The 23,413-nt window shown below is 37.1% G+C and overlaps 1 protein-coding gene and 1 pseudogene across 1 annotated transcript; both read left to right on the forward strand.

The window, feature by feature from the left end:
• Positions 1-1,798: 1,798 nt before the first annotated feature.
• Positions 1,799-9,702, forward strand: LOC120317752 (vomeronasal type-2 receptor 26-like). Its single transcript, XM_039364594.1, has 6 exons — positions 1,799-1,878; positions 2,450-2,741; positions 4,200-5,048; positions 7,229-7,339; positions 7,728-7,836; positions 8,804-9,702. Exons 1-6 carry the CDS (start codon positions 1,799-1,801, stop codon positions 9,700-9,702), a joined length of 2,340 nt encoding a protein of 779 aa, XP_039220528.1.
• A 5,767-nt stretch (positions 9,703-15,469) lies between these two features.
• On the forward strand, positions 15,470-22,852 carry LOC120317753 (annotated as a pseudogene).
• Positions 22,853-23,413: the final 561 nt, after the last annotated feature.

Raw genomic sequence — 23,413 nt, forward strand, 5'->3', positions numbered from 1 at the left:
TAGTCTAATGAAGAGAAGGACGAGGGTGACATGACAGCAGTGTTCCAATATCTCAGGGGCTGCCACAAGGAAGAGGGAGTCAAGCTATTCTCCAAATCCCCTGAAGGCAGGACAAGAAGCAAGGGATGGAAACGAACCAAAGAGAGAAGCAACCTAGAACTAAGGAGAAATTTTCTGACAGGTAGAACAATTAACCAGTGGAACTACCTGCCTACAGAAGTTGTGAATGATCCAAAACTGGAAGTTTTTAAGAGGAGACTGGACAGCCATTTGTCTGAAATGGTTTCAGATTTGACAGTAGTTTGGTCTAGTGATTTATGCACCAGGTTAGGTTAGAAAGTGGGAGGCCACCTTAGCCATGAAAAACAACTGGGTAACTTTGAGCCAGTCATTCTTTCTCAGCCGAACCCACTTTCTTACTGTGCGAGGAAAACAGGAATTACATAATAACAATGTTGGAAGAGACCTTGGAGGTCATCTAGTCCAACTCCCTGCTCAGGCAGGAGACCCTATTCCATTTCAGACAAGTGGTTGTCCAATCTCTTCTTAAAAACTTCCAGTGTTGGATCACCCACAACTTCTAGAGGAAAGTCGTTCCACTGATTAATTATTCTCACTGTCAGGTAATTTCTCCTTAGTTCTCAGTTGGTTCTCTCCTTGATTATTTTCCATCCATTGCTTCTTGTCCTGCCTTCAGGTGCTTTGTGGCTGCCCTTCAAATATTGGAAGATTGCTATCATATCTATCATATGCTATCATATCATATCATATATCATATCATATATATCATATCATATATACCATATGTTATCAGAGGAGGAGGAAGATGTGTAAGATATCCTCTCTGCCTTATTTGTTAAAATAATACAAGTCAGGACACAAATAAATAAGTGAAAAGGAAGTAAAGATTTGATGGAGTAGATTATTAAACTCAAGGCAATGGCTAATGCAACTTTCCAAATATGAGTATCAATGTTATTATCGTTTCATTCTTCAACATTCTTTGACTGAATATGTGGATAAAACCTCCAAAGAAATTATTAGCTTATTTGTCAGTCCTTAATATATGTAAAAATGTTTCCTCTTCTCCATTAAATTCATTTTATATGGGAAATGGGAACCTTGCTCCATTTAAGAAATGAACATGAACTTTAACACTTAAGGCTATTTTTAATTGCCAGTGTCCCTTAGATTACTTTTATTAGCGTTTGATCACTTTTTTAAAAAAAGTTGAACCATCAGTTGAACCACTTATTCCCTCATCAAAACCAAAATAATTATGTCCTACAGGAATCACCATATTTTTTTTTAGCCAGTCCAAAACATCAAGGGCTTGGCATAAAGACAATTTAAATTCAGCAACAATTAAAGTATCAATTTGGATATAAAGTAATTATTGAACTACAGGGAGATTGGCACAAAGGGATAATCATGGCTCTGTCAGATTCATTGCTACAAGTTTCCTCCCACCTTTCTTCCTTTCCAGAACATCTGTACAATCCAAGTGATAGTCAATATACACATTTGCACTCACATGGACCTTCAAATATAAATGATGGAAATTCTGATCAGATGCATTGTCAGGTATAAACCTTGGATTAATCATTGAATGAACGACTAAAATACCTACTTCCTTATGGACAGAAGACACATATATTTTCACTATGACAACTACATTAAGATGTTGTTCCTTTTGATGCTCTTTCTGCAAAATATAGTTATTCTGAGCTGCCCTGTGAGTGATGCTTTCCCTATTCCCCATGAGTGGTACCAGCCTGGTAACCTCATTGTCGGTGGGATGGTGTCTCAGATAATTTACCACTTTTTTGAAATTGAATTTAAGGAACATCCTTCTCTAAAACCTTATGATTTACCACTGTAAGGATTTTTTTTCTTCCCAATCATTTTTCTAATCTTAGGCAGATCTCCCGAAATTGCTTACATGACTAATAGCTCTTTGAGAACAAATTCAAGGTTTTGTATATAAACTAACTCTTGCTTCCTTGTCTTTCAATCTTATCTGATTGTGGGGAAAAAAAATCATTTTCTTTTCATTGCATTAAAGTCTTACTCATGAAATGTATGAAACTATAGTGCAAGAGTACATTTAGTGAGCCTAAGATAATTAAAATTATATCACCTGCACAGTCACTCCTCACATAACTTACATACATTAAATGAGTGCTACTTGCTGGCTGTATTCTATTTTGTGCCGAACTGATAGAAATAAATGTGATAGTTAGAAAACAAAATCGCAACTTTGTTGTATATATATTTGTTGCCAATCATGGAAACCCTGTATATAGTTGAACACTATGCAAATTATTGAGTGTTTTACAAAGACTCTCATCTTACTTACAATAGAAATAGAAATGGTTGCTACTTGTACATCAATGCTTTCACCATAAAAGAATTGTCAATTTAATGGGGGTGTTTAAACTATTTGCAGTGTAATAACTAAGTTCTACCAGCACATTCTTGCCTTGGCCTTTGCTGTGAAGGAGATCAACGAGGACTCCCAGATCTTACCTAACGTCACTCTTGGATTCCACATCTATGATAGTTACCACAATCCAAGGATGACCTATCGCACTACTCTGGACCTGCTTTTCAAATCCCAGGAATTTGTCCCTAACTACAAATGCAATAGCCGGAAAAATCTCATAGCCATCATTGGAGGATTAGGTTCGGATACATCATCTTATATGGCAGAAAGTATAAATGTCTACAAAATTCCACAGGTAGTTTGGGATGGAGTAAGAGAGAAAATTCTTTTGTAATTAATAGTAGATACTTGTTGTTTTCCACACCTTTCTGCAACATTTCAGTTAAATTCACTTTCCTTTCCTTTCTGCTGTTTTCCCCAAAACTCTGGAGGCTGGCTCCAGGTAATCTAATTAAACAAATCAACTTATTTTATTACAAACATATATGTGTTTTGATTGCCATGTAGCAATATGTCACACTTCTTCGTGCTACAATTTGGTTGATATGTGATAAAAGTAGTTTAGTGTAAAACTCAATTGTTTTCAACAATCCTGTTGTTGAAGGATTGATGCTATAGGGTTATTTAGTATTTTGCCATGTCTTTCTGCAACACTTCATTTTTGCTCTCTGCTCTCCCTTCTGCAATTGTTCCCACAACTCAATAGGTTGGCTCAAAATGATCAATCAAGAAAATCAAAATCTTTTATTACAATCATTGATTAGAAAATTTAAATTTAAATCTCAAATTACAGTATAAAATTTATCTTACTTGAGAGGGTCATCTGATATTCTGGTTTGACCACTATGTGGTGAAATCTGGAGCAATAGCTAGCACACACAGCATAGAACATAGAATAATGGAGTTGGTAGGGACCTTGGATATCTTCTAATCCAACCCCCTCTTTCAGCAAAAGACCCTATACTATTTCAGATAAATGATTGCCTGGTTTTTTATAAAAAGCCTCCAGTGATGGAGCATCCACAACTTCTAAAAACAAGTTGTTCCATTGGTTGATTGTTCTCACTGTTAGGAAATTTCTCCTTATTTCTAGGTTGCCTCTCTCCTTGGTTAGTTTCCATCCATTGTTTCTCGTCTTGCCTTTTGGTGATTTGGAAAATAGTTTACCTCCTCGTCTTTGTAGGAACAGTTCAAATATTGGAACACTGCTGTCATATCTCATGGTTTAGGCAAAATCTCCTTTCAGCCACTTCTTGCCCATCCCCAATTCATGGTTACACAGCATTTTCATTGCTCCCCTCAACTCAGTTCCAGATTCCACCAAGCCATCCAACAATGGGTGACAATTCCCTTTGCTATATCTAGGTTGCAGTCTTTCATTCATAAGTTCTATCTCCTACAAATAAGGGAAGAAGATAATCCAGTATGTCTAGCTCTTACGAAACCTTTCCGTAGGCTCAGAAGAGCTCATAAGCTCAAATAGTTAGAAAGTTTCCAGGTGTTCTAAGGGGACAAACATACTGAAACTCTATATTAGGAAATTGAGTTTGGTTGTAATCTAGTTATATTTCAGATGAGAAAATATTTCATCATGGGATTTTAGTTGCTTCTCTTGTTCATCAGAATTTCATAATCTACCTAGAATTGGAGAAATGTTCAATGTAGAGAGACCTTCATTTTCTAAATAGCAGTCTTTTTCATATTTTTCCCATCATTTTCATGAATAATGAATTTCTCTTTTTTGTTTGTCCAGCTTACTTATGGTTCCTTTTCCCAAGAAGATTTTCAAATTAATAAGTTATCTCCACTTTATTGCATGGTCCCAAAAGAGGACCATCAGTACATTGGAATTATACAACTTCTTCTCCATTTTGGATGGACATGGATTGGAGTCTTTGCTTTTGAAAATAAGGGAGAACATTTTTTGAAGAACCTGCAGCCATTGCTTTCACACAATGGGATCTGTTTAGCTTTCACACAAAAAATTCCACAACATATGTACTTAGAAGACTTATCCGAAATGTCTAATTCAATCTCAATTATTTCTGATAAACTGGTAGATCAGAAAGCAAATGTTTTTCTTGTCTATGGAGAATCATTCACAATAGTGTGGCTCAGAACTATCATGTTTCTACGTGATCCTGAAAATAAAGACAGATCATTATTCAGAAAAGTTTGGATCCTGATGAATCCAATTGATTTCATACTGACAGGATTCCACGGGGGCTGGGATATCCAGTTGTTCCATGGGGCTCTTTCCTTTACAGTGCATTCAAGAGAAATTCAAGGCTTCAAAGAATTTATTCAAGTCATCAAACCTTCAACTCACAAAGATGGATTTCTTCAAGAAGTTTGGGAGCAATTGTTCGACTGTTCACTTTCAAATGAAGAATCACCCTCTGTGTCCAATGAGACTTGCAGTGGAGAAGAGAATCTGGAGAATCTGCCTGCACCTCTGTTTGAATTCCACATGACTGGCCAAAGCTACAGTATCTACAATGCTGTTTATGCAGTGGCACATTCTTTGCATGAGGCAATGAGATCAAAATCCCAACCCAGAGAGATTCAAAGGGTTGAATTTCCAAATCTGCAGCCTTGGCAGGTAATCTTTCCATACCACACCTATCTTGCATTTCAATTATCATCCACAATTGTCCACCATCTAATATAGCTTTTTTGTCCTGGTCTGTGGCCATAAATCAATAGAGAGACTGAGGCAACAAAGCTACTAGTGTCTCTCTTTTTTAATAAGTTTATAGTTTTATCATAGAGAATAAAATATAGAACTTTAAAACAAACAAACAAAATGTAACAAAACAAAAATATACATTCAACCCTAAACACCACAACCAAAAAAAATAGTGCACAAAAAAGGAGGAAAAAGTGATCAATTAAATTTAACCTTTAACATGTAGGTTCCAAGAAGAAAAGGCAGTCAACAGGTTGAGCTAAATATTACACCAATCTTCAAATTCCTCTGTTAACCATCTGTTATTATATTTAGCATGTAGAAAGTCCACAAACATTTTCCAGTGTCTTATATAGCTGTCTAGTCCAGTATCTCTAATCAAAGTGGTCTCTTTTATAAAATAAAAGAGGATGGACATAAACCATGTCTTTACTAATTTTGGTATAATCAGTGGGATGTATACATCAACTTTCATTGTATAAAAAAACTTTTCACCTCCACATAGAATTGGCCTCTCTTGTAAATTTATCCAACCTGGTTCTAAGAAGAATTAAATTGTCTTGTGTCTGAAGGCAGCCTTTCTTTTTCTGTGCCCCAAAACATTTCTGAAACGTAGACATTTCACTTTTTATATTAGCCGGTGAACAATTATTCTTATCCAAAATTATCCTCAGCCGGTTCCCTTATCTACTTCTCTTTGGCTCATGAACATTTCAGAGTTGAGATGGAGAGCATTCTCTCGCTCTATCAGTGTTCAAGAGGTATGGACCAAACATCAGTCTTTTTCAGCTGCGGCCTCCACCCTTTGAAACAACTCTATGTTTGAAAGAGTTCTCTCTCTCTCTCTCTCTCTCTCTCTCTCTCTCTCTCTCTCTCTCTCTCTCTCTCTCTCTCTCAAAACAAGGAAATTTGTCAGGTCTTCACTGTACTAATGAAGAGCAAAAAATATAGGATGAATTTAGATATGGTCCAAATTTGATTGTCTAATTGTTTAAATGGTGAATATAAATCATATCTAAATCAAGTTGTATAATGTCAATAATTTGTTGTGATTTTCATTTCTTAACTGCTTTTGTTTCTTTTTTCCTTGTAAGTAATATTAAATTAATAATAGAACAGACCTGTGTCTTTCTCTGAAATATAGATTATCTATATTCTAAGTGTACTTATTTGATATTTGTTAGAGCAATGGGAAGAAATAGTAAGTGAAAGTTAAATAAACTGGCCACTTTTTCATTATTACCCTTTCATGATTCCCCCTCTCTTTCATTCTCTTTCAAGTAGCTCCATTCATTTCTTCAAGGCATTTCTTTTAACAATTCAGCTGGAGAGAGAGTCTTCCTGAATGAGAAAGGGGAAGCAACAGGTGGATTTGACATCACCAACTTGGTCACTTTTCCAAATAGATCCTTTCAGAGAGTTAGAGTTGGAAAAATGGATCCTCATATTCCCAACAGGAAGGAATTATTCATCAATGAAGAGCTGATTATATGGCACCCAGCTTTTAACCAGGTGTGGGTCATTTAATCAACTATTTGATCTGTTATAATCCAATATTGAACACAGTCTCTTTAGAAATCTAATTTGTATTTTTTGAAAGAAAAATGGCATATTCTGTACAAATATTGTCAACGATCAAGCATTCATCAAATTGACAAAATGACATTGTAATGTAAAAGACAGTTTTTCATATTTAGGTTTTATTTTCATTTGTAATCACACATATTTCAAGAGCCCTGGTGCACAGTGGTTAGAATGCAGTATCGCAGGGTACTTCTGCTGACTCCTGGCTGCCAGCAGTTTGGCAGTTCAGTTCTCATTGATTCAAGCTTGACTCAGTGTTCCATCCTTCCAAGGTCTGTAAACTAAGGATCCAGATTGTTAGGGGCAATATCTGTAAACCGCTTAGAGATGGCTTTAAACCACTGTGAAGCAGTATATAAGTCTAAGTACTATTGCTTCTGCCCTTCCTTCCTTCTCTCCCTCTCTCTCTCTCTCCCTCCCTCTTCCTTCCTTCCTTCCTTCCTTCTTTCCTTCCTTCCTTCCTTCCTTCCTTCCTTCCTTCCTTCCTTCCTTCCTTCCTTCCTTCCAAGACAAATGTGCTCTTTGAATACCTTTATAATATCAACATTTTAGTGGTTAAAGATACTGAGCTTGTCACCTGGAAAGCTGAGAGCCAGGGTTTGAGACCTAAGGGCAACAAGGTGAGCTCCCATTCCTGCCTCAGCTTCTGTCCACCTAGGAATTCAAAAGCATGCAAATGTGAGTAGATTAATAGGTACCACTTTGGTGGGAAGGTTAAGTGTTCCAGGGGCCTTTGGCATATAGTCATGCGGGCTACATGACCATGGAAAATGTCTTCAGACAACATTAGCTCCCTCGGACAAGAAATAGAGATGCCCACTGTGCCCTAGAGTCAGACACATCTAGACAGGGAAACCTTTACCTTATAAATACACCTGGACTAACCCTTTAGGAATTCAAATATTCTTCTCTCCCCCCCCCCATTATAAAGGAGAACAATAAAAACTGCTTAAAATTTCCCTTTGCAAAATCTTTTATATTTATCACCAGGTTATTCCATTTTCTCAGTGTAATGACCATTGCTACCCTGGATACTGGAAGAAAGGGTTGGAAGGAAAACAGTTCTGTTGCTACAACTGTGTTCCTTGCCCAGAAGGGAAGATTTCAGATCAAAAAGGTAGGTTAAACATTCCAGCAACTTTTCATTCAAACTGTAATATACTACTGTATTGTAACAAAGAGTATTGGTAGTTCTTCAAGGTGAATATTCATTACTATACCTGTGAATCACAATCTGTTGTTCTAAATTCAAAGGCTGCCCATAAGAGCTACACTTTAATATCCATCCTCACAGATTTCTTCTCCATGTTTAGGAAAAATGGGAAAAGTCTAAATGGTTTAAATGTTTATAAATTTGAAAGTGCTGCACAGAACTCCATTTCATAGAATAATTGCTCTTCCCATTGTACTTCTTTTATGCTGGTCCCAACTGATACAATGATGCAAAAACTGCATTTCCATAGAAACATGATCCAACTGATAACCAATAGAAAACCTGAAAGGGATAACAGTTGGCACCCATAAAGAATATTATTTTCAAAAATATGGAATGTATAATCACATGCCTTGACTTTTCTTTCAAATATGGATGACTGTTTTCAATGTTCAGAAGATCATTATCCAAATAAAGAAAAGAAAGGCTGTATTTTGAAACAGATGCACATAAATAATACTTCTATGTCTTATTCAAGACAAATATTCATTTTTATAGCTGTGATTCACAATCTATTGTTCAGATTTCAAAGTTTGTCAATACACTCTGTTACTAGAGACTTACATATATCCTCATGGTTTTCTTTTCCATGTTTTGGACAAAATGTGAAAACTCCAAATGGAAATTGTAATAAATTTTAAAATGATACCAAGGGTTGCATTCCAAAGAATAATTGTCCTTCCATTTCTGCTTTCTTTTATGCCAATCCTACATTTTCCATTTGAGGAAAAACTGAATTTTCATAGAAACATGATCGATCTGGTAACAAGAGGAAAGAACTCAAAAGGAACAACAACTAGCCACCATTGAGAAAGTAATTTGAATAATATGGAATGACAAATGATGACAAATTCCTTGATTTTCCTTCCAGATATGGATGACTGTTTCGAATGTTCAGGAGACCATTATCCAAATAAAGAAAAGAAAGGATGTATCCTGAAACTGCTGGTATTCCTAACTTTTGAAGAAACCTTAGGAATTGGTTTAGCCTCAGCTGCTTTTTGTTTTTTCTTCTTGAGCTCTTGGGCACTTGGAACATTTATTAAATACAGAGATACTCCCATTGTCAAAGCCAACAACCGGTCCCTCACCTACACCCTTCTTGTCTCTCTTCTGCTCTGTTTTCTCTCCTCTTTGTTGTTCCTCAGCCAACCTGACAAGGTGACATGCCTTCTCCGACAACCAACGTTTGGCATCACTTTTTCAGTGGCCATTTCTAGTGTACTGGCCAAAACCATCACTGTGGTTGTTGCTTTCATGGCCACTAAACCAGGGTCTCGAATGAGGAAATGGGTGGGGAAAAGATTGGCCTTTTCTACTGTACTTTGCTGTTCTCTCTTGCAAGTATGTATTTGTATCCTTTGGTTGTTAACATCTCCACCATTCCCTGAGTTGGACATGCATTCAGAGCTCCAAGAAATGATTTTACAGTGCAATGAGGGGTCAGCTTTCTTTTTCTACTGTGTCTTGGGCTACATGGGTATCTTGGCCATTGCCAGCTTTATTGTGGCTTTTCTTTCCCGTAAATTACCTGACAGCTTTAATGAAGCCAAGTTCATCACCTTCAGCATGTTGGCTTTCTGCAGTGTATGGATTTCTTTCTTTCCAGCCTATCTGAGCACAAAAGGCAAAGCCATGGTAGCTGTGGAGGTCTTCTCCATCTTGTCCTCCGGTGCTGCATTACTGGGATGCATATTTTTGCCAAAGTGTTACATCATTGTTTTACGGCCTGAATTAAACTGCAGAGAGCAACTCATAAAGAGGAATTAACACATCATGTAATATTGCTGGCTTTGAGAAAGCTGATAGAAAAAGAAGAGAAGGTCTGTTTGATGTCCATAAGAGACATGTAGAAGTCATTATTTCTGACAATAGAGGACTGATGGAGAATTATCCTGATCATTACAATTTATTATGGTTGCCAATTGCAAAAGAAATGCTCTTGCTGCTGCATTTGCAATCGTTCTCCAAGATTCTTCAATTGAACACCTTCTGTCTTTCAAGATAGCAAGACATTGAGAATCCAGATGTCTTGTTAGGAGATTAGAGATACTGAATCAGATTGTATCCAATGTTTGTAGTTTACTTGTTTATTTATTTAGAAAATTTATATACCCCCTACTCACACACAGTGACTCTAGGAAGCTTACTTGCAATAAAATACAATACAGAAATAAAAATAAAACAATAACCCCCATGCCACTGGCCTGGTGACCACACACAGTCAAATAAGCCACTCCACTCTAAGTTTCCCAGGCCCACTGACAAAACCAAGTCTTCAGAAGCTTACAAAAGAGTGTCAAATTTCTGAAGGGATGATATTCTAAAGGGAGGGAGTCAACACAGAAAAGTCCTTTTTTCTGGGTCCCACCAGATGTACCTCCTTATATGATAGGACCTTGCCATAGTTACCGTATATTCCGGTGTATAGGGTGACCCGGCGTATGAGACGACCCCCGAGTTCACCGCCGAGTTGCAAGACGATCGACGCCGAATCGCATGCCTAGAAAGTCATCTTATACATTGGAAACTACCATTATTTCCGCCGTATAAGACAATTGACGCCGAGTCGCATGCCAAGAAATTCATCTTATACACCAAAAACTACCTTATTTCTGGCGTATAAGACGACTCGGTGTATAAGATGACCCCCGAGTTCGGCGCCTGTTTCAACGCTCTCAAAAGTCGTCTTATACACCGGAATATATGGTATAGTTTGTATGTTTACAATTCATAAATGAATTCATAAATATAGTAAAGGGGTAAATCAAGTTATGAACATGTATTTAACACGGTATTAGAGTTTTGGAATGGTCTGGGGTCTTTGAAATGTGAATATTATAGAGTTTCTGAAATATAAATGCATTTTTTTTAAAAAAAATCAAGCTCACTCTCTATTCATCAATCTATTTCCACTGTAATTTATTTTTTTTAATAATACAAAAAGAATTAGTGAAAGGAAATTAAATGTATTCTTACTTCCATCTCATCCTTTACAAGAAGTTTATGCTGGCCAATTACCATCATAAAGAGTGATTTGATTTGATCTTTTCCAGTTTTAGCTTTATCATTTTTGTGTCGAGGTTTCGACTGATGAACCCAACAAAATAAGCACAGCTGAGACTTTCCAATCTCTAATGCAAAATTTATTGAGCACACCATTTTGGCAAAGATGAATAGAAAACCAGCTCTGGTTACTTGGTGCCAAAATAAGTACATTAAAGTATAGAATCTCCCTCCCCCCTATTAAGTCACATTATCCAATAAAGTGTCAGACAATTGTTATGAGAGAGTGTTTCAGTTCTCAGTAAACAGTTCTTGGACAACCTTGGTTCTCACAGCTTGGCAGTCCAATGTCTGAAACCTGCATTTAATTCTTCCTTTTGCCCCCCCCCCTCGAGTCTGTTGGCAAGTTAAAAAGCAGTAATGGATACAGTAGCATAAGCATTCTTCGCAGCTTGACATTTTGATTCTTTTAAATAATTATTATAGAATGATTTTAACTAATGATTGTCTTACTTCTGTACTGGATTTTTGCATGCTGTCCAGAATCACTTGCCCGAGATGCGCAGCCACATGAAGTTGCTAAATTAATAAATTAGTTATTAAAAGATATTAGATGGTCTTTGGCAACAGCATAAATAGAAAACTGGCAATATCCATTAGAAGTGGAGATATGATTAAATATAGTTTTATAAAACCTGATTAACATGCAGCAACCATCCTTAGAATTAATAAACAAGATCTTGATGTTTATGTAGATTTTGCTTCTCAGGATCAACAACTAACAATACATGTCTAAGGAGATTCTTACTCATCCAGGTCATGGTTGTCCCAAAGGTGATTTTTCAAAAGGCAACTGGACTATCTTCATTTTTCCTTGAAGATGTTTCACTTCTCATCCAAGAAGCTTCTTCAGTTTTGACTCTGACCAAGAACCGAAGAAGCTGCTTGGATGAGAAGTGAAATGTCTTCAAGCAAAAACAAAGAAAGTCCTGCTGCCTTTTGAAAAATCACCTTTGGGACAACCAACAACAAAAGAACCAGCACTCAGGAATTATGTTGTAAGGTAAGGTAGCAATGAAAGTTTCAGAGGAGACATTCAAGTGTCCTCATGTGACAATATACATGAAGATAAGGATTCCCTGGAGGAACACACAACCTACTGAAACACAGTCAGGGAAATTCTGACAGTCACACCCAGCAACCACAATTTTTCTTTTCTTTGAGTATCAGTTCAATATTTCCTACTCTGGTATGTGGCTTTGGAGTTCCCTGCTCAAAAAGGATTCCTGCACTCACTCAAAAGTGAGATATTTGATCTGAGAGCCAGTTATGGTATGTCTAGTCTAATGAAGAGAAGGACGAGGGGGGAAATGACAGCAGTGTTCCAATATCTCATGGGCTGCCACAAAGAAGAGGGAGTCAAGCTATTCTCCAAATCCCCTGAAGGGAGGAGAAGAAGCAACAGATGGAAACAAACCAAAGAGAGAAGCAACCTAGAACTAAGGAGAAATTTTCTGACAGGTAGACCAATTAACCTGTGGAACTACCTGCCTACACAAGTTGTGAATGCTCCAACACTGGAAGTTTTTAAGAGGAGACTGGACAGCCATTTGTCTGAAATGGTATAAGGTTTCCTGCCTGAGCAGGGGGTTGGACTGGAAGACCTCCAAGGTCCCTTCCAACTATTATTATTATTATTATGGATAATCGCACAGTCAGCCAGACGTTCAGACTGGATTTAGCATTTTGTCTACCTATCGAGTCCTTACCAAGGACCTGGGATAGGCAGATGTGGATGTTTGATGGTATTACAGATATCGTCGCAGGATGGAAGCAGTTCCTAGTAAGGCTGCCTTTTGCAATTGACTAAAAGCAAATTTGTCAATGCCAATGGTGTTCAAGTGGTGCTTCAGTTATTTTGGGATTGCACCCAAAGAGCCTATCACTATTGGTACTACCCTTGCTTGCTTTTGCCACAGTCTTTCTATTTCTATTTGTAGGTCTTTGTATTTTCTTATCTTCTCCAGTTCTTTCTTGATTATTCTGCTGTCTCCAGGCACTGCCACGTCCACTATCCAGACTTTTTTGTCTTTCTTATCGACAATTGTTAAGTCTGGGGTGTTATGTTGCAGGTGCTTGTCTGTTTGAATTCTGAAGTCCCAGAGCATTTTAATTTTATCATTTTCTATGACTTTCTCTATTTTATGATCCCCCCAGTTTTTATTATTTATTTATTTATTATTATTGTTTGTTTATTTATTTATTTTATTATTATTATTTATTATTAACTATTATTCTTATTATTATATTTTGTTATTGTTTTTGTTGTTATTATTATCGTTTCAGATTTGACAATCAGTTTGGTCTAGTGATTTAGGCACCAGGTTAGGTTAGAAAGTGGGAGGCCACCTTAGCCATGAAAAACAACTGCGTAACTTTGAGCCAGTCATTCTCTCTCAGCCCAACCCACTTTCTTACTGTGTGAGGAAAACAGGAATAACATAATAACAAAGTTGGAAGAGACCTTGGAGGTCATCTAGTCCAACCCCCTGCTCAGGCAGGAGACCAAATTCCATTTCAGACAAGTGGTTGTCCAATCTCTTCTTAAAACCTCCAGTGTTGGATCACCCACAACTTCTAGAGGGAAGTCGTTCCACTGATTAATTATTCTCACTGTCAGGTAATTTCTCCTTAGTTCTCAGTTGGTTCTCTCCTTGATTATTTTCCATCCATTGCTTCTTGTCCTGCCTTCAGGTGCTTTGTGGCTGCCCTTCAAATATTGGAAGATTGCTATCACATCTATCATATGCTATCATATCATATCATATATCACACCATATATATATCAGTGATGGCGAACCTTTTAGAGACCGAGTGCCCAAACTGCAACCGAAAACCCACTTATGTATCATCAGGTGCCAGGTCGGTATGGCCCATTGGCTGGGCGTGGCCCATTGGCTGGGCGTGGCTGCAATGGTAACAGCAGACTGGGTGGGACTAAAAAGTTCAATCAATCAATTCCAACTTTGCAAGAACTTTTTTCCCCACAAGAAGTTGAAATTGACTGATTGATTGAAACTTTTTTTTTTTTGTACATGGCAACAGAGGCCTAAAGGGAAAAAGTTTATAAAACCCAGCTGAAGGCCTAGGACTGGGACGGAGCGCGTGTGCACAGAGAGGGCTCTGAGTGCCGCCTCTGGCACCCGTGCCATAGGCTCACCACCACTGATATATATCATATCATATCTACCATATGCTATCAGAGGAGGAGGAAGATTTGTTAGATATCCTCTCTGCCTTACTTGTTAAAATAATACAAGTCAGGACACAAATAAAATAAGTAAAAAGGAAGTAAAGATTTGATGGAGTAGATTATTAAACTCAAGGCAATGGCTAATGCAACTTTCCAAATATGAGTATCAATGTTATTATCCTTTCATTCTTCAACATTCTTTGACTGAATATGTGGATAAAACCTCCAAAGAAATTATTAGCTTATTTGTCAGTCCTTAATATATGTAAAAATGTTTCCTCTTCTCCATTAAATTCATTTTATATGGGAAATGGGAACCCTGCTCCATTGTAAGAAATGAACATGAACTTTAACACTTAAGGCTATTTTTCATTGCCAGTGTCCCTTAGATTACTTTTATTAGCGTTTGATCACTTTTTTTAAAAAAAGTTGAACCATCAGTTGAACCACTTATTCCCTCATCAAAACCAAAATAATTATCTCCTACAGGAATCACCATATATTTTTTTAGCCAGTCGAAAACATCAAGGGCTTTGCATAAAGATAATTCAAATTCAGGAACAATTAAAGTATCAATTTGGATATAAAGTAATTATTGAACTACAGGGAGATTGGCACAAAGGGATAATCATGGCTCTGTCAGATTCATTGCTACAAGTTTCCTCCCACCTTTCTTCCTTTCCAGAACATCTGTTCAATCCAAGTGATAGTCAATATACACATTTGCACTCACATGGACCTTCAAATATAAAATGATGGAAATTCTGATCAGATGCATTGTCAGGTATAAACCTTGGATTAATCATTGAATGAACCACTGAAATACCTACTTCCTTATGGACAGAAGACACATATATTTTCACTATGACAACTACATTAAGATGTTGTTCCTTTTGATGCTCTTTGTGCAAAATATAGTTATTCTGAGCTGCCCTGTGAGTGATGCTTTCCCTATTCCCCATGAGTGGTACCAGCCTGGTAACCTCATTGTCGGTGGGATGGTGTCTCAGATAATTTACCACTTTTTTGAAATTGAATTTAAGGAACATCCTTCTCTAAAACCTTATGATTTACCACTGTAAGGATTTTTTTTCTTCCCAATCATTTTTCTAATCTTAGGCAGATCTCCCGAAATTGCTTACATGACTAATAGCTCTTTGAGAACAAATTCAAGGTTTTGTATATAAACTAACTCTTGCTTCCTTGTCTTTCAATCTTATCTGATTGTGGGAAAAAGAAATCATTTTCTTTTCATTGCGTTAAAGTCTTACTCATGAAATGTATGAAACTATAGTGCAAGAGTACATTTAGTGAGCCTAAGATAATTAAAATTATATCACCTGCCCAGTCACTCCTCACATAACTTACATACATTAAATGAGTGCTGCTTGCTGGCTGTATTCTATTTTGTGCTGAACTGATAGAAATAAATGTGATAGTTAGAAAACAAAATCGTGACTTTGTTGTATATGTATTTGTTGCCAATCATGGAAACACTATATAGTTGAACACTATGCAAATTATTGAGTGTTTTACAAAGACTCTCATCTTACTTACGATAGAAATAGAAATGGTTGTTACTTGTATATCAATGCTTTCACCATAAAAGAATTGTCAATTTAATGGGGGTGTTTAAACTATTTGCAGTGTAATAACTAAGTTCTACCAGCACGTTCTTGCCTTGGCCTTTGCTGTGAAGGAGATCAACGAGGACTCCCAGATCTTACCTAACGTCACTCTTGGGTTCCACATCTATGATAGTTACTACAATCCAAGGATGACCTATCGCACTACACTGGACCTGCTTTTCAAATCCCAGGAATTTGTCCCTAACTACAAATGCGATAGCCGGAAAAAATCTCATAGCCATCATTGGAGGATTAGGTTCGGATACATCATTTTATATGGCAGAAAGTATAAATGTCTACAAAATTCCACAGGTAGTTTGGGATGGAGTGAGAGAGAAAATTCTTTTGTAATTAATAGTAGATACTTGTTGTTTTCCACACCTTTATGCAAAACTTCAGTTAAATTCACTTTTCTTTCCTTTCTGCTGTTTTCCCCACAACTCTGGAAGCTGGCTCAAGGTAATCTAATTAAACAAATCAACATATTTTATTACAAACATATACGTGCTTTGATTGCCATGTAGCAATACGTCACACTTCTTCATGCTACAATTTGGTTGATGTGTGATAAAAGTAGTTTAGTGTAAAACTCAATTGTTTTCAAAAAAAATCCTGTTCTTGAAGGATTGATGTATAGGCTTATTTAGTATTTTGCCATGTCTTTCTGCAAGACTTCATTTTTGCTCTCTTTGCTCTCTCTTCTGCAATTGTTCCCACAACTCAATAGGTTGGCTCAAAATGATCAATCAAGAAAATCAAAATCTTTTATTACAATCATTGATTAGAAAATTAAAATTTAAATCTCAAATTACAGTATAAAATTTATCTTACTTGACAGGGTCATCTGATATTCTGGTTGGACCATTATGTGGTAAAATCTGGAGCTATGTCAAGATGACAATAGAAAAGGCTGGCTAGCACACCCAACATAGAGCATAGGTTAATGGAGTTGGTAGGGTCCTTGGAGGTCTTCTAATCCAACCCCCTCTTTCAGCATAAGACCCTATACTATTTCAGATAAATGATTGCTGGTCTCTTTTTAAAAGCCTCCAGTGATGGAGCACCCACAACTTCTGAAGACAAGTTGTTTCATTGGTTGATTGTTCTCACTGTTAGGAAATTTCTCCTTAGTTCTAGGTTGCTTCTCTCCTTGGTTAGTTTCCATCCATTGTTTCTCGTCTTGCCTTTTGGTGCTTTGGAAAATAGTTTACCTCCTCGTCTTTGTAGGAGCAGCTCAAATATTGGAACACTGCTGTCATGTCTCATGGTTTAGGGAGAATCTCCTTTCAGTCACTTCTTGCCATCCCCAACTCATGGCTACACAGCATTTTCACTGCTGCCCTCAACTCAGTTCCAGATTCCACCAAGCCATCCAACAATGGGTGACAATTCCCCTTGCTATATCTAGGTTGGGTTTGGATAATAACTGAATTTAAAACTCAACTGATTTGCCTGGAAATTGTTGAAGGATTGGGACTATGTGTACTTTTGGAGATCTCTATAATAATTGAAGTAAATGAAGACATGATTAACTATTCCTCCAGAATCTCATGGTCACAGTCTTTCATTCATAAGTTCTATCTGCTACAAATAAGGGAAGAAGATAATCCAGTAAGTCTAGCTCTTACAAAACCTTTCCGTAGGCTCAGAAGAGCTCATAAGCTCATATAGTTAGCAAGTTTCCAGGTGGTCTAAGGGGACAAACATACTGGAACTCTATATTAGGAAATTGAGTTTGGTTGTAATCTAGTTATATTTCAGATGAGAAAATATTTCATCATGGGGTTTTAGTTGCTTCTCTTGTTCATCAGAATTGTTGAAGGATTGGGACTATGTCTACTTTTGGAGATCTCTATAATAATTGAAGTAAATGAAGACCTAGATATGGAGAAATGTTCAGTCTTTTTCATATTTTTTCCATCATTTTCATGAATAATGAATTTCTCTTTTTTGTTTGTCCAGTTGACTTATGGTTCCTTTGCCCAAGAAGATTTTGAGATTAACAAATTATCTCCACTTTATTGCATGGTCCCAAAAGAGGACCATCAGTATATTGGAATTATACAACTTCTTCTCCATTTTGGATGGATATGGATTGGAGTCTTTGCTTTTGAAAATAAGGGAGAACGTTTTTTGAAGAACCTGCAGCCATTGCTTTCACACAATGGGATCTGTTTAGCTTTCACACAAAAAATTCCACAACATATCTACTTAGAAGACTTGTCCGAATTGTCTAATTCAGTCTCAATTATTTCTGATAAACTGGTAGATCAGAAAGCAAATGTTTTTCTTGTCTATGGAGAATCATTCACAATAGCGTGGCTCAGAACTGTCATGTTTCTACGTGATCCTGAAAATAAAGACAGATCATTATTCAGAAAGGTTTGGATCCTGATGAATCCAATTGATTTCATATTGACAGGATTTCAAAAGGGCTGGGATCTCCAGTTGTTCCATGGGTCTCTTTCCTTTACAGTGCATTCAAGAGAAGTTCAAGGCTTCAAATAATTTCTTCAAGTCATCAAACCTTCAATCCACCGAGATAGATTTCTTCAAGAGATTTGGCAACAGTTGTTTGACTGTGTATTTTCAAAGGCAGATTTATCTTCATTGATCAGTGAAATGTGTAGTGGGGAAGAGAATTTGGAGAATCTGCCTGCACCTCTGTTTGAATTCCAGATGAGTGGCCAAAGCTACAGTATCTACAATGCTCTTTATGCAGTGGCACATTCTTTGCATGAGGCAATGAGATCAAAATCCCAACGAAGAGAGATTCAAAGGGTTGAATTTCCAAATCTGCAGCCTTGGCAGGTAATCTTTCCATATCACATCTATCTTGCATTTCAATTATCATCCAAAATTGTCCACCATCTAATATAGCTTTTTTGTCCTGGTCTGTGGCCATAAATCAATAGAGAGATGAGGCAACAAAGCTATTAGTGTCTCTCTTTTTTATAAGTTTATAGTTTTATCATATAGAATAAAATCTAGAACAGTAAAACAAACAAACAATATGTAACAAAACAAAAATATACATTCAACCCTAAAGACCACAACCAAAAAAAATAGTGCACAAAAAAGGAGAAAAAGTGATCAATTAAATTTAACCTTTAACATTTAGGTTCTGAGAAGAAAAGGCAGTCAACAGGTTGAGCTAAATATTACACCAAACTTCAAAACCTTCTGTTAACCATCTGTTATTATATTTAGCATGTAGAAAGTCCACAAACATTTTCCAGTGTCTTATATAGCTGTCTAGTCCAATATCTCTAATCGAAGTGGTCTCTTTTATAAAATAAAAGAGGATGGACATAAACCATGTCTTTACTAATTTCGGTATAATCAGTGGGATTTATGCATCAACTTTCATTGTATAAAAAACTTTTCACCTCCACATAGAATTGGCCTCTCTTGTAAATTTATCCAACCTGGTTCCAAGAAGAATTAAATTGTCTTGTGTCTGAAGGCAGCCTTTCTTTTTCTGTGCCCCAAAACATTTCTGAAACGTAGACATTTCACTTTTTATATTAGCCTATGAACAATTATTCTTATCCAAAATTATCCTCAGCCGGTTCCCTTATCTACTTCTCTTTGGCTCATGAACATTTCAGAGTTGGGATGGAGAGCATTCTCTCTTTCTATCAGTGTTCAAGAGGTATGGACCAAACATCAGTCCTTTTCAGCTGCAGCCTCCACCCTTTGAAACAACTCTATGTTTGAAAGAGTTCTCTCTGTCTCTCTCTCTCTCTCTCTCTCTCTCTCAATCTCTCTCTCTCTCAAAACAATTGAATCTCAGATGATAAAATCTGGCTAAAGGAAATTTGTCAGGTCTTCACTGTACTAATGAAGAGCAAACAATATAGGATGAGTTTAGATATGGTCCAAATTTGATTGTATAATTGTTTAAATAGTGGATGTAAATCATATCTAAATCAAGTTGTATAATGTCAATAATTTGTTTTGATTTTGATTTGTTAACTGCTGTTGTTTCTTTTTTCTTTGTAAGTAATATTAAATTAATAATAGAACAGACCTGTGTCTTTCTCTGAAATATAGATTATCTATATTCTAAGTGTACTTATTTGATGTTTGTTAGAGCAATGGGAAGAAAGAGTAAGTAAAAGTTAAATATACCAGCCACTTTTTCATTATTACCCTTTCATGATTCCCCCTCTTTCATTCTCTTTCAAGTAGCTCCATTCATTTCTTCAAGGCATTTCTTTTAACAATTCAGCTGGGCAGAGAGTCTTCCTGAATGAGAAAGGGGAAGCAACAGGTGGATTCGACATCACCAACTTGGTCACTTTTCCAAATAGATCCTTTCAGAGAGTCAGAGTTGGAAAGATGGATCCTCATATTCCCAACAGGAAGGAATTATTCATTGATGAAGAACTGATTATCTGGCACCCAGCTTTTAACCAGGTGTGGGTCATTTAATCAACTATTTGATCTGTTATAATCCAATATTGAACATAGTCTCTTTAGAAATCTAATTTGTCTTTTTTGAAAGAAAAATGGCATATTCTGTACAAATATTGTCAATGATCAAGCATTCACCAAATTGACAAAATGACATTGTAATTTAAAAGACAGTTTTTCATATTTAGGTTTTATTTTCATTTGTAATCACACATATTTCAAGAGCCCTGGTGCACAGTGGTTAGAATGCAGTATCACAGGGTACTTCTGCTGACTCCTGGTTGCCAGTAGTTTGGCGGTTCAAGTCTCACTGATTCAAGCTTGATTCAGTGTTCCATCCTTCCAAGGTCTGTAAACTAAGGATCCAGATTGTTAGGGGCAATATGCTGACTCTGCAAACTGCTTAGAGAGGGCTGTAAAGCACTATGAAACAGTATATAAGTCTAAGTGCTATTGCTACTGCCCTTCCTTCCCCCCTCCCTCTCTCCCCCTCCCTTCTTCCTTCCTTCCTTCCTTCCTTCCTTCCTTCCATCCATCCATCCTTCCTTCCTTCTTCTCATTCACACCTATTGCTATTTATTCACCCTGCCATTCTCCAAATGTGCTCTTTGCACATCCTTATAATGTCAACATTTTAATGGATAGTATTAATATGTGATGGCTTAGTGATTAAAGATACTGAGCTTGTCACCTGGAAAGCTGAGAGCCAGGGTTTGAGACCTAAGGGCAACAGGGTGAGCTCCCATTCCTGCCTCAGCTTCTGTCCATCTAGGAATTCAAAAGCATGCAAATGTGAGTAGATTAATAGGTACCACTTTGGTGGGAAGGTACAGTGTTCCAGGGGCCTTTGGCATATAGCCATGCTGGGCTACATGACAATGGAAAATATCTTCAGACAACATTAGCTCCCTCAGACAAGAAACAGAGATGCGCACTGTGCCCTAGAGTCAGACACATCTAGACAGGGAAACGTTTACCTTATAAATACACCTGGACTAACCCTTTAGGAATTCAAATATTCTTCTCTTCCCCCCCCCCCCCATTATAAAGGAGAACAATACAAACTGCTTAAAAAATTCCCTTTGCAAAATCTTTTATGTTTATCACCAGGTTATTCCATTTTCTCAGTGTAATGACCATTGCTACCCTGGCTATTGGAAGAAAGGGTTGGAAGGAAAACAGTTCTGTTGCTACAACTGTGTTCCTTGCCCAGAAGGGAAGATTACAGATCAAAAGGGTAGGTTAAACATTCCAACAAGTTTTCATTAGATAGAACTAAGCAAACTGTAATATACTACTGTAGTGTAACAAATAGTATTGGGAGTTCTTCAAGGTGAATATTCATTACTATATCTGTGAATCACAATCTGTTGTTCTGAAGTCAAAGGTTGCCCATAAGAGCTAAACTTTAATATCCGTCCTCACAGATTTCTTCTCCATGTTTAAGACAAATGGGAAAAGTCTAAATGGTCTAAATGTTTATAAATTTGAAAATGCTAGACAGAACTCCATTTCATAAAATAATTGCCCTTCCCATTGTACTTCTTTTATGCTGGTCCCAACTCATACAATGATGGAAAAACTGCATTTCCATAGAAACATGATCCAACTGATAGCCAATAGAAAACCTGAAAGGGATAACAGTTGGCACCCATAAAGAATATTATTTTCAAAAATATGGAATGTATAACCACATGCCTTGACTTTTCTTTCAGATATGGATGACTGTTTTCAATGTTCAGAAGATCATTATCCAAATAAAGAAAAGAAAGGCTGTATCTTGAAAAAGGTAGTCTTTCTAACTTTTGAAGAATTCTTAGGAAATGCTTTAGCTTCAGCAGCTCTTTGTTTCTTCTTCTTGACTTCTTGGGCACTTGGAATATTTATTAAACACAGGGATACTCCCATTGTCAAAGCCAACAACAGGTTCCTCATCTACACCCTTCTTGTCTCTCTTCTGCTCTGTTTTCTCTCCTCTTTGTTGTTCCTCAGCCAACCTGACAAGGTAACCTGCCTTCTCCGACAACCAACTTTTGGCATCACTTTTTCAGTGGCCATTTCTAGTGTACTGGCCAAAACCATCACTGTGGTTGTTGCTTTCATGGCCACTAAACCAGGGTCTCAAATGAGGAAATGGGTGGGGAAAAGATTGGCCTTTTCTACTGTACTTTGCTGTTCTCTCTTGCAACTATGTATTTGTACCCTTTGGTTGTCAACATCTCCACCATTCCCTGAGTTGGACATGTATTCAGAGCTCCAAGAAATGATTTTACAGTGCAATGAGGGGTCAGCTTTCTTTTTCTACTGTGTCTTGGGCTACATGGGTATCTTAGCCTTTGCCAGCTTTATTGTGGCTTTTCTTGCCCGTAAATTACCTGACAGCTTTAATGAAGCCAAGTTCATCACCTTCAGCATGTTGGCTTTCTGCAGTGTTTGGGTCTCCTTCTTTCCAGCCTATCTGAGCACAAAAGGCAAAGCCATGGGAGCTGTGGAGGTCTTCTCCATTTTGTCCTCCAGTGCTGCATTACTGGGATGCATATTTTTGCCAAAGTGTTACATTATTGTTTTCCGGCCTGAGTTAAACCACAAAGAGCAACTCATAAAGAGGACTTAATACATAATGTAATCTTCCTTGGCATGAGAAACTGCTGACAGAAAAGTGTAGAAAAATATAGCTTTTATTTCTGTCAAAGAATGAATTATGGAGAATTATTATGCAGCACAGTGGCCTAGAGGTGAAGCTCTCACCTCACAATCAGGAGGCTATGAGTTCGAACCTAGATAGCTGCAGATATTTCTCTCTCTGAGCGCAATGAGTAATTGTCTGCTGCGAATTTCATGTAGACATCAGGAAGAGCATCTGGTCAGTAAACAATCAGTTCCATTCAGTTGCCCTGACTCACCCTGATGCAAGGGATTATAGTCATTAAAAGAAAATTAAAAAAATGATTAAGATTTCTTATGGTCACCCCTTCCAACAGAAGTGCTCATGCTCATTTGCAATAATTTTCCAAAATTCTTTTGCCTAACCCTTTCTCTCTTTCAATATTCCAAGGTAACAAGGATATGAGAATTCAACTTCCTCAGTTAATGTTAGGATACTAGAGATGTTAACTCAAAGGTTGTCCAAAGTTTGCAGCTGCCACGTGCATGGTTTTTATATTTTCAATTCTTA

The sequence above is a fragment of the Crotalus tigris genome, unplaced genomic scaffold (genome assembly GCF_016545835.1).
Source record: "Crotalus tigris isolate CLP2741 ecotype Arizona unplaced genomic scaffold, ASM1654583v1 scf7180000019817.510193, whole genome shotgun sequence".
Classification (NCBI taxonomy): domain Eukaryota; kingdom Metazoa; phylum Chordata; class Lepidosauria; order Squamata; family Viperidae; genus Crotalus; species Crotalus tigris.